A 19,267-nucleotide genomic window follows, 5' to 3' on the forward strand; every position below is an offset into this window, starting at 1 on the left:
CATACTGTATAATAAAAATTAGTTGAGCTCCTAAAACTAAGCTGAACCACTCCTTGTTGGAGTCAAAACCTATTGGTATATTTACCTCTGACCTGAAGAGCTTGTTTGAGCAATGCTTACCATTTCACCACTGTTTCTTGGAAACTTTGCCTACTTAATTTCATAAAAAAGAAATATTTGTATCAAAAGCTAGTATATTTCTATATATTTTTGAAAAACTGAATAAAAATGCTCTTTTAAAGGTTGACTTCTACAACTAGAAATTTGTTGATATTGTTTGAATATCTCAGGAATCATCTATGACCAATTTAAAAACTACATGATTTATTTCTAGACATTGCTGATTTATTTTATTATTAATTTTACTGGCTTATTTTAACTCTTAGCTATGGCAATTCGTAGTGATGACATTTAAGAAATTCTAAGGTAGGAAACATTTTCAAATTCAAAAATAATTTTTAATGAAATATTTAACTAGTTATTAATACGGAAGCTTTATTCTTGGCTTAGTTATATAAAAAGCACTACTAAACATTAAAGTAGTAACAAATAAAATATGACTAGGAACATAGACGACTGTGTCCTTACTAATAGATGATTTCAGTTATTATTAATAAAGCAGTTTTAAAGCTTAAAAATATTTAATCAAGAATAAATGATACATTTTAAAATGACATAAAATAATTTAATCAAAGGAAGATAAGGATAAAAAATAAAGAAAAGAAGTAACAAAACAATCTTTGATTGTTACTAACAATTTTAGTGTAATAAAGGTAATTTAAGACAACAATAATTACTATGGTAAAGGGTACAGAAACTGTTCAAATAACTTTTATCAGGGTATTGCCTGCTTAGTTTGTGAAGGTTAATATGTAACATACTTCCATAGTTGGTGCACTAGACCTTTGCATGCACCCTGCCTCTACCAACACATTCTAATGAGGTATTTATCAAGGTACTTTCAAATTTGTGAGAATGAAACAATGTTCACAACAAAAATAAGTTTAAATTATTCCAAATCAAAGAATAGGATTTCCTGATTTTGTATTATAATTTTTTAGTTTTCTAGTAATGAGCTGGTAATTTGTAATTGCTTTGAGAATGAAGCCTGATGCTTGTTAAATAAAGTAATTAATACATCATAACTAAAACAAAACAATGAAAAATATAATCATCAAAATTTGAGTACAACTTAAAATTTAAGTCCAATGTCCTTCAAAACTAAGAAGTAAATAAAATAATACTTTTTTGAGGATTTACTTTTCTTTAATATCCAGTAATTATTTTCAACTACAGCATGGTAGATGTCAGAGTAATCTTGTAAAGAAGTCACTTGGCTATAATAAAAAAACCTCAAAACATCATCTGACCAACATATTAAAATGTGGATTTCATTCTCTGGGGACATTTTCTTGTCATAAAATATTACAACTTCTAGCAAATCATACTGTTGGAAACAAAAAAATTTTTTACTAAGTTGGTAAACTCACTTTTTATCCCAAAGAATGCAAACTTTGAAATGTTAAACCCAAAGCTATGAAGTGGATCCATTACTTGGTAAGGATAGCATGTTTATTGCTTGGTATAAGTTTTCTTACTTTCTTATGATTATTTAGACTGTTGCTATTAAGTCTTTAAACCAGTCTAGATATTGCAAGCCAATTTTCTAGCACGGCACGGACCTATCACCTATTGCTTGAAAATGGGATTCTTTCCAGGATTAATTCGAAGGATGGTGATTTATGGCGTATGTATAACCTAATTGCATGTATTGAATATTTTTATCCTCTATAGCTAAGTTTTTAAGCACTTTCTTTTATTTCTTTATCGTTAGAAGTATGTGTATAGGGTGAAGTACAGTTAGTAACCAAGGCTTGATACATTCTAATCGAGCTTTATTTATTCATTTTATTCTGTTGTTAAAGTTTTTGAATATGCTAGTCATGGTTACACTTGTGCTGAACATTAAATAAAACCTAAACAGAATTCTTTGTTTACCTTTTGTTTTCTGTTGTTTCTGTTTATTATTATTAGATATATTTAGAAATCTAATTTAAATCAACTAAATTTTTAATTAATTTTGTTTTAGCTGTTATTTTTGTTTAAATTAGATATTAGAAATTAGTTTAGAAGTCTAATTGAAATAAACATAAGTAGGTTTCAATGTTTTTTGTTATGTTTTACAAATTTCACTTAACCTATGTAGAGGTGCTAAGCCAAGCTTGTATTTGAAGATTTCTCAAATTCAGTCAAAATTAGGGAATCTGGACTCTGTATCTTTTAAAATGTTTTATATGGGTATTACAAGATGAGGTTACAATTTCCCCAGATTCTAGGATGGAAATATAATTTTGAAAAAAATTATTTTACCATAATTCTTTTATTAAGTAACTGTATGGTTTTAAAAACCACCTGTGTCCAAATTTATCTGTGAAAAAAATTAGAATTATATCTGCAATAACTAGTTGTCTCAGATCACCCCAATTTCAATCATTTGTTCAATTGTTCAGTCACTTAGGACCCCTTCACAGCTTTTGTTTTATTTTAAAATAAAGTTTTTAAAAAGTTTCTTTTGTTGTTTTATTTATTTTTGCATATTGTTAGGAAGGATTAACTGACCTGACCCCTTTTATTTTGAAATATTCTCTCCATTTTAAGGGAGACCCAGACTGACCTGAATTAATTTTAAATTATGTTAATACCAATTTTTCCTTAGATGTTAGTTTAATTTTTATTTTGCTTAGTGTTACTATTTTTTTTTTTTAGTCATAGGGTATTGTAAATTTCATCAATATAATGACTAGTTATTAGTTATTTTAAAATGTTTATTTTGAATTTACTACTGTTTATACTGAATTTGTTTTTACCCACAAACAGAGATGTTTGTAATGGAGGGAGTTGAGGCATCTGCTTTAGCATCATTTGCAGCGAAAATGGCCTGGAGGGATTGACTTATATTCATAAAACTTGACCCTCCCTCTTCCACTCTAGTTGAATAGGGTGGTTACCTTATGGTAAATGGTAAAATAAAAGTTCATCTACGAACATTTCAATTAATTTATATTTCTTCGTTTTATATTTATAATATTTTCGGGGTCGGTTTTTCTATGATCGAATTTTTGATCGCGCATAACATTCTGAATTACGATTTCTGTTGAGGATTTTGAAGTAAAGGGATGACCATTTTTCAAGAGAATTCCTGAAGGGCATTTTACAAATTTACAATCGATTATCCAAATTCCTATTAACAAGAATGCGTAGAATTAAATCTACTTAGAACGACCTGTCGATGACGGCATGTGTCAAATCACTTGCTCGGTTGCGTGTTTTAAGCTGGCTAATTTATTTTGAGAGATTCTTAAAGCATGTACGACCGAGAGTTAGCAGTTTCTGAGAATGTCTTAATATTTACGTACATAATTTTTATTTAAATGTGAAGGACAAGTAAAAGTAATACAAGTTCGATTCAAAATTAAGACAATTTGATAGGTCTTTCAATTGGGGTTATAAATGTACCTTACTAGAGAAATTTCGTTTTTGGTTGGTAGGTGGCACCAATAATGACTTTAGGACCCTGTTGCATAATGAATCCTAATAGAATTATTTCATGAATACAAATATTCAAACTACTATATACAATTTTTTTTCGTTCCCTATAAAACAGAAAATAAAACATGAATTATTAAGTTGCATTACGTAAATGTGACATAAACCAAATTAAATACAACCTTTTTATACCGTTGGTACTTGAAGGTATATCGTGAAATACTTAAATTAGGTTTTGATGTGTCCATTCTATGAGAACTCAACTTAAATATTTGGAGGTGATGGGCTTCAGCGTAATGATAAAAGAGTAAAAGAACAAATAATAATTAAAGAGGAAATATAGTAAATAAATGGTAATAATAATTAAGAGATAAAAGTCGAAAAATAGTAGGGGAAGGGTACAAGAGAAGAAAGGACTTAAGGTAGGATGATGTTGATAGGGTCTTTGGTGCCCTTCCTACTCTGCCACCTCTCAGGGAAGGGGGGATTTTTTTTCTTCTTATTTTCTCTTATATTTATTCACAAAATTCTTTAATATTTTGTTTTAGTTCATTGTTTATTTTTTTCAAATACCCAAATTCAAAGGTATTGTAGAGGAAGATTTCTTGAAAATTCTTCATTTAAGCCCTGTTAGACCACTTCAATGAGGATTAGAGCTATCTGATATTAAAGCCTAATTAATTTTACTTTAATTTACCGAGATTAATCAAAATCGTTAGCCATTTTTTTGATTAAAAAAAAAAATTAATCGATTATATAATGTGGAACTTCTGGTTGTTCGGTTTTAACGAAAAATTTTCTGTAATCGAGGTATATATCCGCCGTCCAGGCTGACCACACACGCAGATCATTTTGCCAGACTTGGTTATTTCAACTTTGGGGACCTCAAAACGTTTATTTCCATATAAAACTCGAATTCAAAACTTTCACTAACTGTATATTTCATATGTATATGAGTGAAAGTAAAAATTACGTCAATTTTATGATCAATAGTTTAAAATAATACTATCATGGAATAATTGAATGGTAAACAAAGTAAGAGAATCATGGAAGTAAATAGAGGAAAACCTTTCTTGTTGTTAAGGTTGCTGGAGTGGGGATTGCTGAACCTTGTTTCATAATGAAGTACAAAGTAATACTATTATTAGTCTCGTTGTTTTTATTAGATACAATTTTACTGGCTTAAGCAATGTTGTTCACTTGTTCCTCTAATTCTTATAATATAACTAATAGTTGTCCTCATTATGAAACAAACAGTACTATTGCCTGTACTATATAGTTTTTATGCTAGTCTTTATGAACTAATACTGTTCAGTTTCATATCAAGGTGTTACAAGCCTTATATGGGATGCTGCTTCTCTATTCTTTGGACCCACTTGCCCCAACGGCCGGTGAGTGAGGAAAGAACCGGCACAAGCCTTCTTCCCACAAACATTGTGCTATTGCAAGTAATGGAAGTGTTTTAAACAAAACTTTATGGATCTCAATGAAGTTTGTTATGTTATAATTTATAATAAGCAATAAAATAATGTATAATGTAGGTAGTATGAACAGAATTTTTCAAAAATACATTGAAAAATTCAGCACTTTTTTTTTTTTTTAATTATGACTTTTCCTTCGCTTCGAATAGTGTTGGGCAGTGGTTCCTAGCTGGAGTTCAGTTGAACACTAACCTCTTCCAGGATTTCTAGGAAATAATTTAAGAATTAAGAAATTAAATTTTCCAGCAATTCCAATATTTTTATAAAAATAATAAACATTCCCAGAGCCATATTGCAAAATGTAATTCCTTATCTTCACCTTATTTATTTTAAATATTAATGTAGGTGTTCCGCTATTTTATTACTCCTGCTAAAAGGGTTCCAAAACCAAAAAAAGTTTAGGGACCACTGGTGTAGGGGTGTAGGTACCATTCCCGTGGTGGTTTGTAACGCCTGGGCAGGCTGTGATCCGCGATTGTTAGCTTCGCGTGATGGTCTGCAATGGTTAGCGTCGGGCGTTATTGGGCGCTGGAGTCACTTACAGGTGCTAATTTATTAAGCTATGTTGAGCAATTTAAGCAATTTTAGTTCTAATGTAACTTAAAGGGACGGAATTCTACAGGATATAAAGAAGGCGTTTAGTGATAGATATTTCTCAGTTTCAAAATTACGTAGTTCGTGTCTACTTCCCAGAAAGCTGAGTTGATACCAGCATTATTGATTATGCTAATTTTCATTTTTTATTAATCATATGACAAACGAAAAAAAAAATAAGCAAACTAACTGTAACTACTGGATCGATCGCAGTGTAGTATAGATATGGCGAACTTTTTTTTTTTTTAAAAACACAAAAAACAGAGATAATTGGATACTTCTTTGCTTTAAGTCGATAAAACTAGTGTTTTAGTAAGTGTAGTTATTATTTAAAAAAAATCAAATTATTAAAAGAATAAAACCTTAAGTTTTGGTTTTAATGTGATCTCTATGGATACGTTCAACAATATAAACAAAGATCTTTATTTCACAAACGGCTGAACCCATTTAAATGATATTTTACATGCACTTCATTCCTGGCATATCTTACACCTTAATTAAGTATTTGTTGATTAATCAGAAAATGGGAGCTGTTGATTGAAATTGGCGTTTTATTTTTTTACTTGCTTTGTTTCTTTAGCATTCCCCCATGATATCATTTTAAGTCCTTGTTAGTTAGTTACACTATGCAGATTATTTTTACGTAATAGATAAAGTAAATAAGCCTGTTTTTTGTTTATATTATTTTGAAAAAAACAAAACAATATATTTATGCGGTCCTTTCAAGATTATTGAAGTACTAAGCTGAAGGTACACCAACCAGGTAGGTCATTTTAAGGAAAGACCATATAATTTTTTTTGGTAAGTTCTATGAACATCTTTTAGCAAATCAATTATAAACGATTAGCTCATTCCTAAATTAATTTTAAATTAAAAACTAATTTTGGTAATTGAATAAAAATAATAATTTAAATTAGTGAAATATATATTTCTATCATTCCGGCTCATTTTGTGGACAGTTTTGTTTTCTGCTAGAATGCCATTTCATTGGAATACAAGTAAGTTGGCTAATACAATTAAGGGTCGCCTTATTGACATGACCACTACTTATATTGTGCAATGTCCTGTGATTAATTGTCTGTAACATTAATTGAATGAATGTAGTGCTTGGTGTATTGTGACTAATTTAATATGTGAAAAAAAAACTTAGCTACAAGTTAAATTGTGTGGTTTAAAATATTCATTTAAATATCAACCCACACAAATATTTGATTATAGAAGCAGTGTTGTGAGATAACAGAATAAAAACGTCACCCATCAATACTAGTTTTCTTCTGTTTTATTTTTTAATGATTGAGTTATTATTATATTATTGGAGATTTATATTGTTCCTTTATCTACTACACGGACAAATGCAATGAATTTGTGGTTAGTTTGTAGCATTTATTTTCACTTACAAAATTTTTAATGAGGAGATAGTTGGGGGTGTGAACATTAGAGATCACAAATAAGTAAATTTATTTCTTTTGTGTTTTTCATTGACCACCCCCCAACCATCTTCTCATTTAATTATGCCTACGGTCAACTATTAGCTCATAATTTAAAATAATTTAATTTCTTTTTTATAACTTCCCTTATTCTTTTATGTTTGTGCACTCTCAGACCAGAGATTAAAACCAGATGCTACCGAATTTAATTTGAGTAACAATATTTCAATCACTTACAAAACAAACAATATCAAAACTAGTAAATATTTAAATATACTTTTTGCATGCTGTAAATGCTGCTTGAAACATGAAAGGCAGTTATTTTTGTTCAATTATTATTATTTACAGACGAAAGTCAATTATTTTTCTTGAACAAAAACACTGAGTCTCTAAAATACTACTCAACTTATCAGGTTTTTTTTTTAGTGTTTTACCAGGCATCATTAGAACTTAAAGACAGAATATTTGTTTGGATATCTTCTTGTGTTTATTAAGTACATTTCTTTTTTTTACGTTAATGTGAGATGTGCAGTATTTCAGCCCATATGTGATATTGTGTTTTCTGTCCTGACAATGCCAGAATTGACGAAATGTTGATGGGTGAGCTGTTATTTGGGATTTTAGAGCCTAATGCTTTATGTTTGTCATCTTCCAATTGTAGCTGAATAATTAATTTATTTCTTTTGTATAGTTTTCGCTCTTTTATATGAATGAATAAATCCATGAAAGGAAATGAATAAATATGTATTTTGTTGGTGCATCGCATTGATGTTTCTAGTCCTATTCGGCTTTGAACTTGCCTATTTTTGATAGTATTTTAATATTCCTTATTCATGTTCATGGATGAAAACATGAAAAATAATTAAATCAGTAGAATATCAAGTTCTGTGCGACATTTTCAGATTAAACACAAAGTAGTAATTGAAATAAAATATTTAATAAACAGTAATTTATCAAAATTCTTTTAATTGCACATTTCAAAGAAAGTAATTAAATAAATGTGTTTTACAGCCTCGGAAAGAGATGTCCTTGAGGCTGAATAACCTTTTGGAATTAGCACAATCTATTAAACATGGTAATGCAAGAAGTAAGCGTATCAAACTCATTAAGACATTGAAAGCTAAAATTCCTAAAATCAAGAGAGACAAATCAGCATCAAAGGATGAAGGTTAGTTTATGATATTTAAAGTAAAACCTACTTATTGAATATATATTTTTTCTAGCTATGAAATAAGAGTTTATTTTAAAGGTATTACTTGTTGAGATTCTATGAATAAAACAGATGTTAATGTATGTTTGTGATTTGATGTATCAGATTCTTTCAAAGTGGATTCAAAAAGTAAGAAAAGTGATTATGTTTCCACTGAAGAAGAAGAAGAATGTACTAGTACTAAAGTTGAAAAAAGAAAAAGAAAGAAAGAAACCAAAACTTCCATTCCCTCTCCCAAAGGTATATTATTAAATCCTATTTTTGCTTGAATTTGAATTTCATAAATGATACATAAATTTAGGTATCTTGTATTCCTAATACCTTCTATTGGTTCATAAATACAAAATAAAAAAAGGAATAAATATTTGTAAGGTATTGGTACTCAATTGAAGTGATTCATACTAATTGTAAGATATGTGATTAATATTTTAATATTTCCTTTAGTTTTGATATATTTTGTAAATAATTATTAACTTTTACTTTTATATATGTATTTTTGTGTAAAAGAAACTCCATCTTAAAGCCTTCTGTTTGCTGTTGGAGTTCTACTATGAATACTATCTTCTTCAAGACTGTTTTGAAATGTAATCGATTATTTATTATTATTATTATGGAGATTCGGATATGCCTAGAAAATGTGCTTCCACATGAATGGTTTTTAGTAATAATTTCCCTTGAAACGACTTATGTTAGTATTTAAAGAGAGGATTAATTTATTTAACAAAGTCAGTAATTTTTCTATTACTTATAGACATTAGTAATTATATAGTTAGTGAACAAAATTTATGTATAGTATTTAAAAATTATCCAAAAGTACTCAATAAAACTACTACACTCATCCTTTATCCAAAATTTGTAAGTTATTCCCTAATTGGATTAAATGTTTTAAATCATTAATGTTTTTTTTTCAGAGAATGTTGATAAAAGTTCTAACGGAAATACAACTTCATCTGGTGTAAACAGAAGAACAGCTGTTTTATTTACTCGGAAGGCAGCGGCTGCTTTAAAGAAACCTAACCAAAGCAGTTCAGTGTAAGTTTTTTTTTCATTGTGTTTATTATAAAGATGATTATATTTTTGAATTTGTAAAATAGTTAATATGTACACAGGCGTCGGCGAGGAAGACCTACAAAGAACACATCTTCTGAACCGGCTGAAAGTAATTGTTCCAGCACGTTGGATAGTTTTAGTATTTATCGTAGCTCAGGTATGATATTTATTTATCTTTATTAGAATATGGATTAATATGTTAATGAAAACATCTTTTTAAAATAATCTTATTCTATTCTGATGGTATCCATTTTCCTGAAATAATTGAATTTATTTAGCAAGCTTGGATTATTTGATAATATTTAGAAATTTTCATGTTCATGGTGTAAAATTATAAAAAACAAAGATTTAAGTTCAATTCATACACTGTTGGATAAACTATGCTCATTGAATAATTTATGGAGAACGTATAAGAACCTTGAAAATCAGTGCTAAAACTGGGGAAAAACTTTTCTTTCTTATATTTTACTGCTGAAATGTTTTTAAATCAAATTTCCTTGAATTTTAAATGAAGTTAGAGACAATGAAAAAATAGACTTTAGGCAGATGTGTCCCAGAAATTAAGATTTAATCTGTTATAAACATTCAAATAGCTTATTCTATTCTCCACTGGTTCTTATTTTTATAGCCAATTTTTTCTTTTTTTTTTATCTTAAAATTTGTAATTTTGGAAGTTGCTGTTTGAATTTTACTGAATGGCTTACATTTTTTATAAGATGCCCACACAGTCTTATTAGGATAACTGAGCAGTTGCTTCAATTAGGAAATAGCATTCAGTAATGGAACCCTCAGTAGTTTTACAAATATGGAAGAAGTGTTGTAATTTGATTGCTCTCTGATCAATAAACACTTATTTATTACCATTGATCATTCCATTCTCTTTGTTTGATTTTAATTAAATTTTAAAAGGAAATTTGTATTACCGAAAAATAATTAAGTAAAAATTGATTAGTTTCTTATTGTTTTCAACTTATTAACATTTTTCAGAGACCAGTGTGAAATCTGACGAGTCTCATTCTGATGACGGATCTTGTTGTTCTGGTTGCTCTGGGAGCCGAAGTGATTCAAGTAGTGGAAGCTGCTCAGATTGGACTGAAAGTGAAGAGGGTTCTGCACAGAATACTTCAATGGAGGCCCTTGATCAGTTACAGCTTGTATGGGCAAAATGCCGGGGTTATCCATGGTATCCTGCTTTGGTATGTTTTGTTAAATATTTCCTGATTTTCCTCAATTGATTACTTATTGATTTAATTTTACATTTGCATGGTTTAATTTAGTTAATAATGATTGTGGATTAGTTAGGCCTTGAGGAATAGAACATACTTCAAATTAAATTTCATTTTGTTAGAGGTCTGCATCAGTACTGAAATTTATATCAACATTTTTTGAATTTTCTTAATTGTTTATAAAGTTATTAGTCTTAGTTAAAGTTATTTCTTTGTTTTTAGCTCATATGAACACATTATATGTATGGTACTGGTACTGGTAATGGTGGGGGGAACAGGTCCGGCAAGTGGGCCTATTGGTCCTTTTTGCCATGCCCAAGACAAACCAATAGAATGACTCTTTATGTGTCTTATTCCTCTATATCGAACTTTTTCGTCTTTCTTATGAAATTCAAAAGGGACTCCCAATCTATAGAGGAAGCCTCATTTCCTTTAATTCTATCTGAGCCTAACAGTCTGTATCTTAATAACGCATACATACCACAATCTGCTATGTAATGTAAGGCAGTCTCTGGGGCCTGTCCGCATAAGCAGCAGGTTTCATCATGAACTACTCCACATATCTTAAGATGTCTTTTAAGTCTGCAGTTACCTGTCAGGACTCCTATTAATAATCGGAGTTTGTTTCTGTTAAGGCCTAGTTACACTTAGTTTTAGAAGTAGAGGGTTTAGTTATTAGAATCTTGGCCTGTCTCAGCCCTATACAGTCCCTCCACTCCTTACCTGCTTTCTTCCATGTCCAATCAAGAACTACTTTTCTCTGATGAATTTTAGAGATGCCTAGGAATGGTTCTGGTCCTATAAGAGGGTGCTCAGCCCCCTTTATAGCAAGCTGATCAGCTTTTTCATTACCTGTGATTCCCTTGTGTCCTGGGACCCACACAAGCTGAAGCTTCTTTAAGCCCGCTGGTGATTCTAAGGCTTTTTTACACTCTCTTACCAAATTAGAGGTGACTCTAGGTTACTCCAAGGCTTGAAGGGCAGACAGACTATCTGAAAAGATGGTGATGCGAGTTCTTTCACAGCTAGTGACTTTGGGGCATAAAGCTGCTGACAAGATGGCAAACATTTCTGCCTAAAAGACAGTCGAGTGCTTGCCAAGTGGGAAGCTTAGTTCTATGCCTAATTCTTCAATGTAAACCTCTGCCCCCGTTAGTCCTGTCAAATCCATTCTCGATCCGTCAGTGAAACAGGGCAGGTAATCTCCTGGGGTTTCCACTAAACCCTTTACCCAATCCTCTAACTTTAGGTGTAAGTAACTAATCTTAGTATCTAAAGCGGGTGTTTTATCTAGAAGTGGTGAGCGGTATTGTAGTATTGGTAACTCGCTTTCCAGCTTTCCACCACTTCAGCTACTGTCGCGTGACCAGTAGCTTCTCTTGTCTCTATCCACTGTCTATTTTCTCTCATTCTTAGATAGGCTAATACCGCTTCCCCCTTAATCAATAAGTGGAGTGGTACTAGGGAAAGCAGGATTTCCAATGCCTTAGTAGTTGTTGTGCGAAATGCCCCAGTTATGCCAATACACACCATCCTTTGGATCTTACTGGCCATTCGCACATGGGAAGCCCTTTGCAGGGCTGTCCACCACACAATACTTCCATAGTAAATTCTCGGTCTTATTATCGCTGTATAAATCCAATGCATAACCTTTGGGTTAAAACCCCAGGTAGTGACAACAGCGCGTCTTACTTGGCAAAAGGCAGGACTAATTTTCCTTTTAATTTCTGCCAAATGAGATCCCCAGTTCAGTTTTGAAACAAAACTAATTCCAAGGTATTTGACCTTTTGGCTTATTTGAAGTTGATTGCCAAAGAAAATCGGGGTTTGAAATATACCCAATTTCTGCTTCCTGGTAAATAGAATCAACTCTGTCTTTGTTGGGTTTACTGAAAGCTTCATTTCAGTACACCATGTCTGTACTACATTACATGCGACTTGCATAAGTTCCATGATAGTACTTACGAACTTTCCACTAATGAGGATCACTCTGTCATCAGCAAAGGCTTGTGTGAATATCCCAGCATCCTCGAGTCTACTCAATAAGCTATTCATAACTAGGCACCATAGCAACGGTGAGATGCAAATCCCCTGAGGGCATCCAGTTACTGCCTGCGCCTGTAGCCTAGTACCATCTTCCGAAACTACAATAATTCTATTATTAAGAACAAATCTGACCCATCTAACAATCGCATTCGGGGCAGAAATGTCTAATAAGGCTTTACAGACTGCCTCAGGCCTTGTTTTGTCAAATGCCCCTTCTATATCGGAAAAGAGTCCTAAAGCAGACTTCTTATATAATAAGACCTTTTCAATCCTTCCTACCAAGGAGTGCAGTGCAGTCTCAGTCGATTTTCCCTGGAGATATGCTTGCTGTCTTGGATGAAGTGAGTTGGTTGGTAGCACCTTGCTTGTAAGGAAAACTGCCACCAACTTCTCCAGGATCTTAAATTGGAAGGAGGATATACTAATGGGTCGATACGCTTTAGCGAAACTATAGTCCTCCTTCCCAATCTTAGGAATGAAAGCTATTAATGATTTCCTCCAAGTCTCTGGTATATATCCTAATGCTAGAGAGGCTGTAAGAAGAGCCCTAATCCGGGGGAGTAGGATATTAAGACCTTCCTTGAGCATACATGGGAGAATACCGTCCGCTCCTGGGGCCTTATAAAGCTTGAGCTCTTCCACTGCCCACTTGATGGCCCCATCCATAACGATAGACTCTGCTAATACCCACTCCTCATTAGCCTCTCTGAAGGAATCCATGTTTGGAGAGTTGTCTATTGTTCTGTGCTGGCAACCTGGAAAGTGTGTATCCATTAAATGGAACAAAGTTTTCTCTTAACTAGAGGTCCACTTCCCATTTGGTTTCCTTAATGCACCTAGTGGCTGTTGACCATTGCTTCCTAATAACTTCATTTAATGAGAGGCTTCCGGCATGCTTTTTATGTTGCTACAGAACTTGCGCCAGCCATCTTGTTTGTGTATTCTTAATTCTCTTATTAGATTATACTTATTCTCTTAATTATACTTATTAGAGGCAGCCCGGTATACATTCCAGACCGTCTTTATCTTTGTTTTATAAGCTTTATTATAGGCTTTTCTTGTGTCTTTTTGTAGTTTAGTCAATTCGATTGACAGCCATCTGACTTTTTTACTAGGCTCCCTTTTCAATGGAAAAGCCTCCTCGTTAGCTGATATAACCATTCTTTCAAGTAGCCTAGATTCAATGTCTAGCTGTGATCTGGAAAGTCTTTCCACCGCATGGGGTGAGTCGCCTTCCAGCCTCTCTCTCTGAAGAGACCCCAGTCTGTATTTCTCGGGTTTCTCTTCATTGTGAGTAGAGGTTTCTCAGCTATAATCTTCAATGAGATCAACCTATGGTCAGACAATGTTATGTCTAATGTGACCCTCCTGTTTTTACAAAGACTTTTAATCATGCTTGAGGCCAGCATAGTATCTAAAACCTCATCCCTAGCTCTTGTAACAAAGGTTGCTTCACCCTCTCTGTTATGTATTTCTAAGTCTGTTGAGGCTAAAAATTCCATCAAGGCTTCGCCTCGCTCATTGGTGTCTATGCTTCCCCACAATAGATGATGAGCATTAATATCTCCGCCAATTAAGAGTGGTAAATCTACCTCCCTAGCGTACCGGAGAAGTCTTTCTAAGTATTGGTAGGGTGGATCTAAGCTATGAGGGACATAAACAGATCCTACTAACAATTTAATCTTATTAATACCAACCTTGATATTTAGTACCATGGTCATGGTGTCTTTGGTATTAAGCTGAGGGAGAGGCAGCACCTGAAGGTCCTTGGAGACCCAGATGCAAGTCCTCGGGTTGTCTTCACATGGGGTTGGGCGGATTATCCTTCCGCCTATACCCCCTAATCCTCTAATAGTCCCTCTATAATAGTAAGGTTCTTGGATTAGTACGAGGGTCGATTTGACCCCTGAAAGTGACTTGGCTAATTCTGCAGTAGCTGACTTATTGTGTTGAATATTAATTTGTCTTACCTTGATCATTGATGTGGCAGATGAGGAGGAATATAGGAAAGACTAGCACCTATTGGCGCTTACCCTTCCTTTGCTCCTCCTGAGGGGGGTGGCTGCTCTTTGTTGAATAGACCGGCGCTGCACTCTCCTTACAGTCAGTCGAACTAACTCGTATCTCAGCCGCCAGTCATTAGCTTTCAACCAGGCGATCATGTTACTTGACACCTTGAATATTACTCTTAGGTGGTCTGGATCACCTTCTGCACCCACAAACTGGCACTGATCAGTTCCTACTAGGTCCTCGTTCTGGTACTCGAGAAGCTGGACCAATCTGCCGGGTCCGATCACCTCAGCTCCCAACCCAATAACAATTTTAGTGGGCCATGGAGCCTCGGCGGACCTCCTCACCACAAACCTTCGGTCTGTGGGAGGTACCCATTCCAGAAGCCAGTCTTTTTTTTTTTTTAGTGAGTCATCTGTATTTTATTACTTTTTATTCTCTCGTTTTTCAACAGTTGCTTGTATATAATAATTTAAATATTTTGTTTCATATCATGTTAGCATTTATATCATTCTCACATTTATAGGCTCCCTTTTATTATTTTAATTACTTCTATACCTGATATATGGGATTCTGATTTTAACTACTGCATTTCGATATATATTTAAGATGTGTGTATTATATTTAGTTGTCATGTAGTTTATATATTTTCTTTTCAGGTATAATATTTTTTTTTATTATATTTTATTCTAAATGTATTATTTTTTATTAATTTTTGCTTATTTTCATATATATATGTATGTATTGTTGGTACTATGTTTTGCAGCCTGAAGGAGGAGCATATGTTAAATATTATACCTGTACTGAGCACTCCTCCCCTTCTCCTTCCCCAATCATCACCTCTTATAAATATATATTGTTGACACATTAAGTATGTCTACCATTTCATATTTAATTTTTTTTTTTTTGTAGATCATCAATCCTAAAATGCCCAGAGGATATGTTCATAATGGGGTACCTATTCCTTCTCCTCCAGCTGATGTGATTGCATTAGCCAATAACTATACAGAACCAGTGTATCTTGTTTTATTTTTTGACACAAAGAGAACATGGTATGATGATTTATTTGTAAAATTTATTAATTTGTTTTACCATCTAACTATTTTACAATTTTTTTTATCTTTCTATCCTGCCCTCAGGTTAAAAACACAATAGTTCTTAGTTAATTTGTTTTTATCTTGGACGTTTTGGGGATGCTGCATATCCCTCTTCAGCTTCTATAATTTAATATTTTTTTAAAATAAGCTTTTATACAATTAATTGAATTTCTAATTATTTATTCAAAAAAGTCAAACAGATAAATAAGTTTTTTTTAACATAGTTTTGTTTAGTTGCATAATCTGCCCTAGTATTATCAGGTGAATCACAGATTTATAAATATACAACAAGCTTTAAGTATACAGCTACAAAATAAAGTGTGGTAAATGACTAGATTTATTAAAGGATCAAAGATTATCAAACAAAATTATATTTAAACTTAGATTATCAAAAATGATTAAAACAATGTCAATTTAAGTACTTATATATTAATTTTAAAGTGTGATAATAATATTTGGAAGATATCATGATGCTATTGATCTGTATAGTACGTAATTTAAGCATGTTTATTTATTTTTCGGATATGTATAATAAATTTAGAAGTTTAATTCTTATTAATAGTTTAATTTTCCCTCTCCTATATTTATCTCTGTGCAACTTATTTTCAAAATGAAGGGTCAACATATATTCAAATAAATACTATACTATATTGCTATTTCAAATTAACATAGCTGTTTGTAATTTTTTTTTAATTGCTCACTTTCTGCTCTTATTTAATTTAAAAATCCTTTTCTCCATCTTACCTCTTACCGTGTCATATAATATATATTTATAATTGATTCATCTGTTGGTACTGAGTGCTTACCTGCTTATTTGTGCACCTACAAAAATTTTGAAAATACCTTCTGATGGACAAGAGCTACTAATGGAAAAGAAATAGAGCACAATATTTCTGTGTTTTGTGTAAAACATAACCTAAATGCTTAGATATCTTTTAAACAAAGAAAAAAAATCCAATGTTAAAACTCATCTTAATGCAATTAAATCATATTGGGCTGATTAGAATGTTTAAGCTAGAAATATGTTTTACATCAATGCTGTAGTTAGTTGTAAATACTGCTATTAATTTTATCGATTCTCAACATCTTACATTTTCAGGCAATGGTTACCTAGAAATAAACTTGAGCCATTAGGTATTACCTATGAGTTGGATCATATTAAATTGACTGAATCAAGAAAACCTGCAGATAGAAAAGCTGTAAAGAAAGCTTATCAGGAAGCCATGGCTCATAGGACTCAGATTGATAAAAAAGCTGAATCACCAAAGAAAATCTAAGGAAATGTAAAATGCACCCATTATTTTAAAAAATAAATTTTTTGGTGAAATATTTAAATATCTGGTTTAATCTAATTAATTGATGTTAGATTAGAATAATAGATTTCAGAATCGATGTGAATTAATTGATTTACTGTAGCTGTTATGAGTTAAGCTGATTTAATTGGCAAAAGAATATTTTAGCATTGAAAAGTGTAATGTGACCATGGTTTATCCATATGTTAAAATGAAGAGAGGAGATTTGTAAATAATGTAATAATTTCTTCCAGTATCTAGTTAGATTTTTCTTCTATTTTATTGGAAATAGAATTAGTTATCCTGTATTATGTATGTAAAATCATTTTTTTTTTCTCAATAGCATTGATATTTATTTTTTTTAATCATTAAGCTGTTTTAAATGTGTCTACTTAATCAAATTAATGTTGTACTAGTCATATAATTGTTTAAGACAGTTGAAGCATTCAATTTGTATTATCTTTATTTATAGTATATCGAATATCTTAAATATTCTTTCTATCTGAATGTACAAAGAAGACCAATGTTATTTTGTTTTAAGAGTATTTTAAAAATTGGTCAGGATAGGTTTAGTGTACTTAATGTTGTTATTTATTGATGTTCGATAATAATGTTATGACTACAATTGATGTTCTTGTATAATTATAATTCATGTTAGAAACATATACATGTATTTGTTTTGTTTCTATTCTTTACCAGTATTAATTATATTAAATCATAATAAAATATGATATTTCTCTGTTTTAGGTATATATTTTTTTTAATTTGATCCCATCTAATAAGATACATTTAAATATTTTATTTCTCTCAGTTAATTATGACTCAAACATTGTTATTTTGTTATTTTGGTATCTTAATTTTATCATGCAAGTTTTAGAACACATTGCTAGTTAAAATCATATCCCATTAACCCCTGTCTCCCATTCCATATTCATGCATATTCCATGCATTATCCCAGCAGTATTATGCTAATTAATTAATTTTTTTTTTTTATCAAATTTTTAGATTTTTAGTGTATTACTAAAGTATTTTCTGTTTTTTATAGTAAAAAGTCATTAGCTTAGTTATTCATTTGGTCTTTTTTCTGCAATGTTTGTTAAGTGTTTAATTTGTATCATTTAAAGTAATGAAGAACCTCGCCCTCAATTTATTGTTATTTAGCCTTGTTATACTAAATTTTTTCCTATTGATTTTTTTGGTTTTATACCTGATATTCCATTTCAAATCATTTTTGTGTACTGTTAAGAAATATAAGAAAATAAATTTTCAGTGACAACTTACTGGCCTAACCATGGTGATAATATAGTTTTTTGTTAATCCAGTGATTTACCTAATACTCATTAGAACCATTTGTCGAGTACAATTTTTAAAGTGTTATTCTTACCTTTGACCAGTTGTAGAAAAAAAATTGAAAAGTTTTAAGTATATTCTCTTAGATTGAAACCTATACATTTTCTATTTTTTTCTCCTTTTTTTAAAGTAGATTATTTAAGTAGAAGTGAAATGGAAAAATTAAAATTGTTTTGTAAATTGTGGTGTTTAATTTATTACTTATAGGTAACTCTGTTTATTTTGAAGTATTGAAGTATATTATGTTTTTGATTTCTTATCATGGTAATCATATTGGTTGTTTTCAGGTTTTGATTTACTAACTTATAAATTATGAGTATAAATGAAAACAAGGGGGAAATAAATTTTTAAGAGTGAAAATCTGTTATAGTAGAATTTAATAAAAAGAGTGGTACATTGGTGCACACATTCTTCTTTTCTTAAAACCTATATTTTTGGGGGGAGGGGAGGGGTAAGTGATATATTTGTGCTGGATTGGACTTGTGGAATTTGGTCCATAAATGTCTACCCTAGCTCTGTTTTTATGGTAATTCTAGAATCAGCTTTTAATCAGAAAGCTATTTACTTGTAATCTCTGCTCCCATTATTATTTCAACAGGTTTATGCGTTTAATAGACATCATAAGAAACTCTTTAGAGTATTATGAAATGTGTGCTTATACATTTTAGTATTACCATTACCAAAAAGAGAAATAATACTTATCTTCTGGTTGCGTCATTTCTGAAGCAAGTATTTTTTAATAAATATAATTGGTATCCAACTACCTATGTTAATGACAGGTTTTGTCTCGTCAACTCTTATTTTAAACATTAATGTTTATATAAATTCTCTCATATAATGTTAAAGAACTTAACTATGCTTTTTTTTAGCTCTATATGTTTTTTATCATTAGATTCGGTAGTGTGGTAAGAAACCTTTTCATTTGCCTGAAATAGTCA

At 31.4% G+C, this 19,267-nt stretch overlaps 1 protein-coding gene across 1 annotated transcript in view; it reads left to right on the forward strand.

Moving 5' to 3' along the window:
- Positions 1 to 18,510, forward strand: part of Br140 (bromodomain-containing protein 140) — a 45,062-nt gene extending 26,552 nt beyond the window's left edge. Inside the window, exons 13-19 of the mRNA XM_014424979.2 lie at positions 8,060 to 8,216; positions 8,364 to 8,498; positions 9,170 to 9,290; positions 9,368 to 9,465; positions 10,296 to 10,504; positions 15,503 to 15,642; positions 16,787 to 18,510. Coding sequence (XP_014280465.1) covers positions 8,060 to 8,216; positions 8,364 to 8,498; positions 9,170 to 9,290; positions 9,368 to 9,465; positions 10,296 to 10,504; positions 15,503 to 15,642; positions 16,787 to 16,964 — 1,038 coding nt within the window. The 3' untranslated portion in view covers positions 16,965 to 18,510. The remainder of the gene's footprint in view (positions 1 to 8,059; positions 8,217 to 8,363; positions 8,499 to 9,169; positions 9,291 to 9,367; positions 9,466 to 10,295; positions 10,505 to 15,502; positions 15,643 to 16,786) is intronic.
- Positions 18,511 to 19,267: the final 757 nt, after the last annotated feature.

The sequence above is a fragment of the Halyomorpha halys genome, unplaced genomic scaffold, assembly GCF_000696795.3.
Source record: "Halyomorpha halys isolate HHAL.00 unplaced genomic scaffold, Hhal_1.1 Scaffold27.1, whole genome shotgun sequence".
NCBI classification, from domain to species: domain Eukaryota; kingdom Metazoa; phylum Arthropoda; class Insecta; order Hemiptera; family Pentatomidae; genus Halyomorpha; species Halyomorpha halys.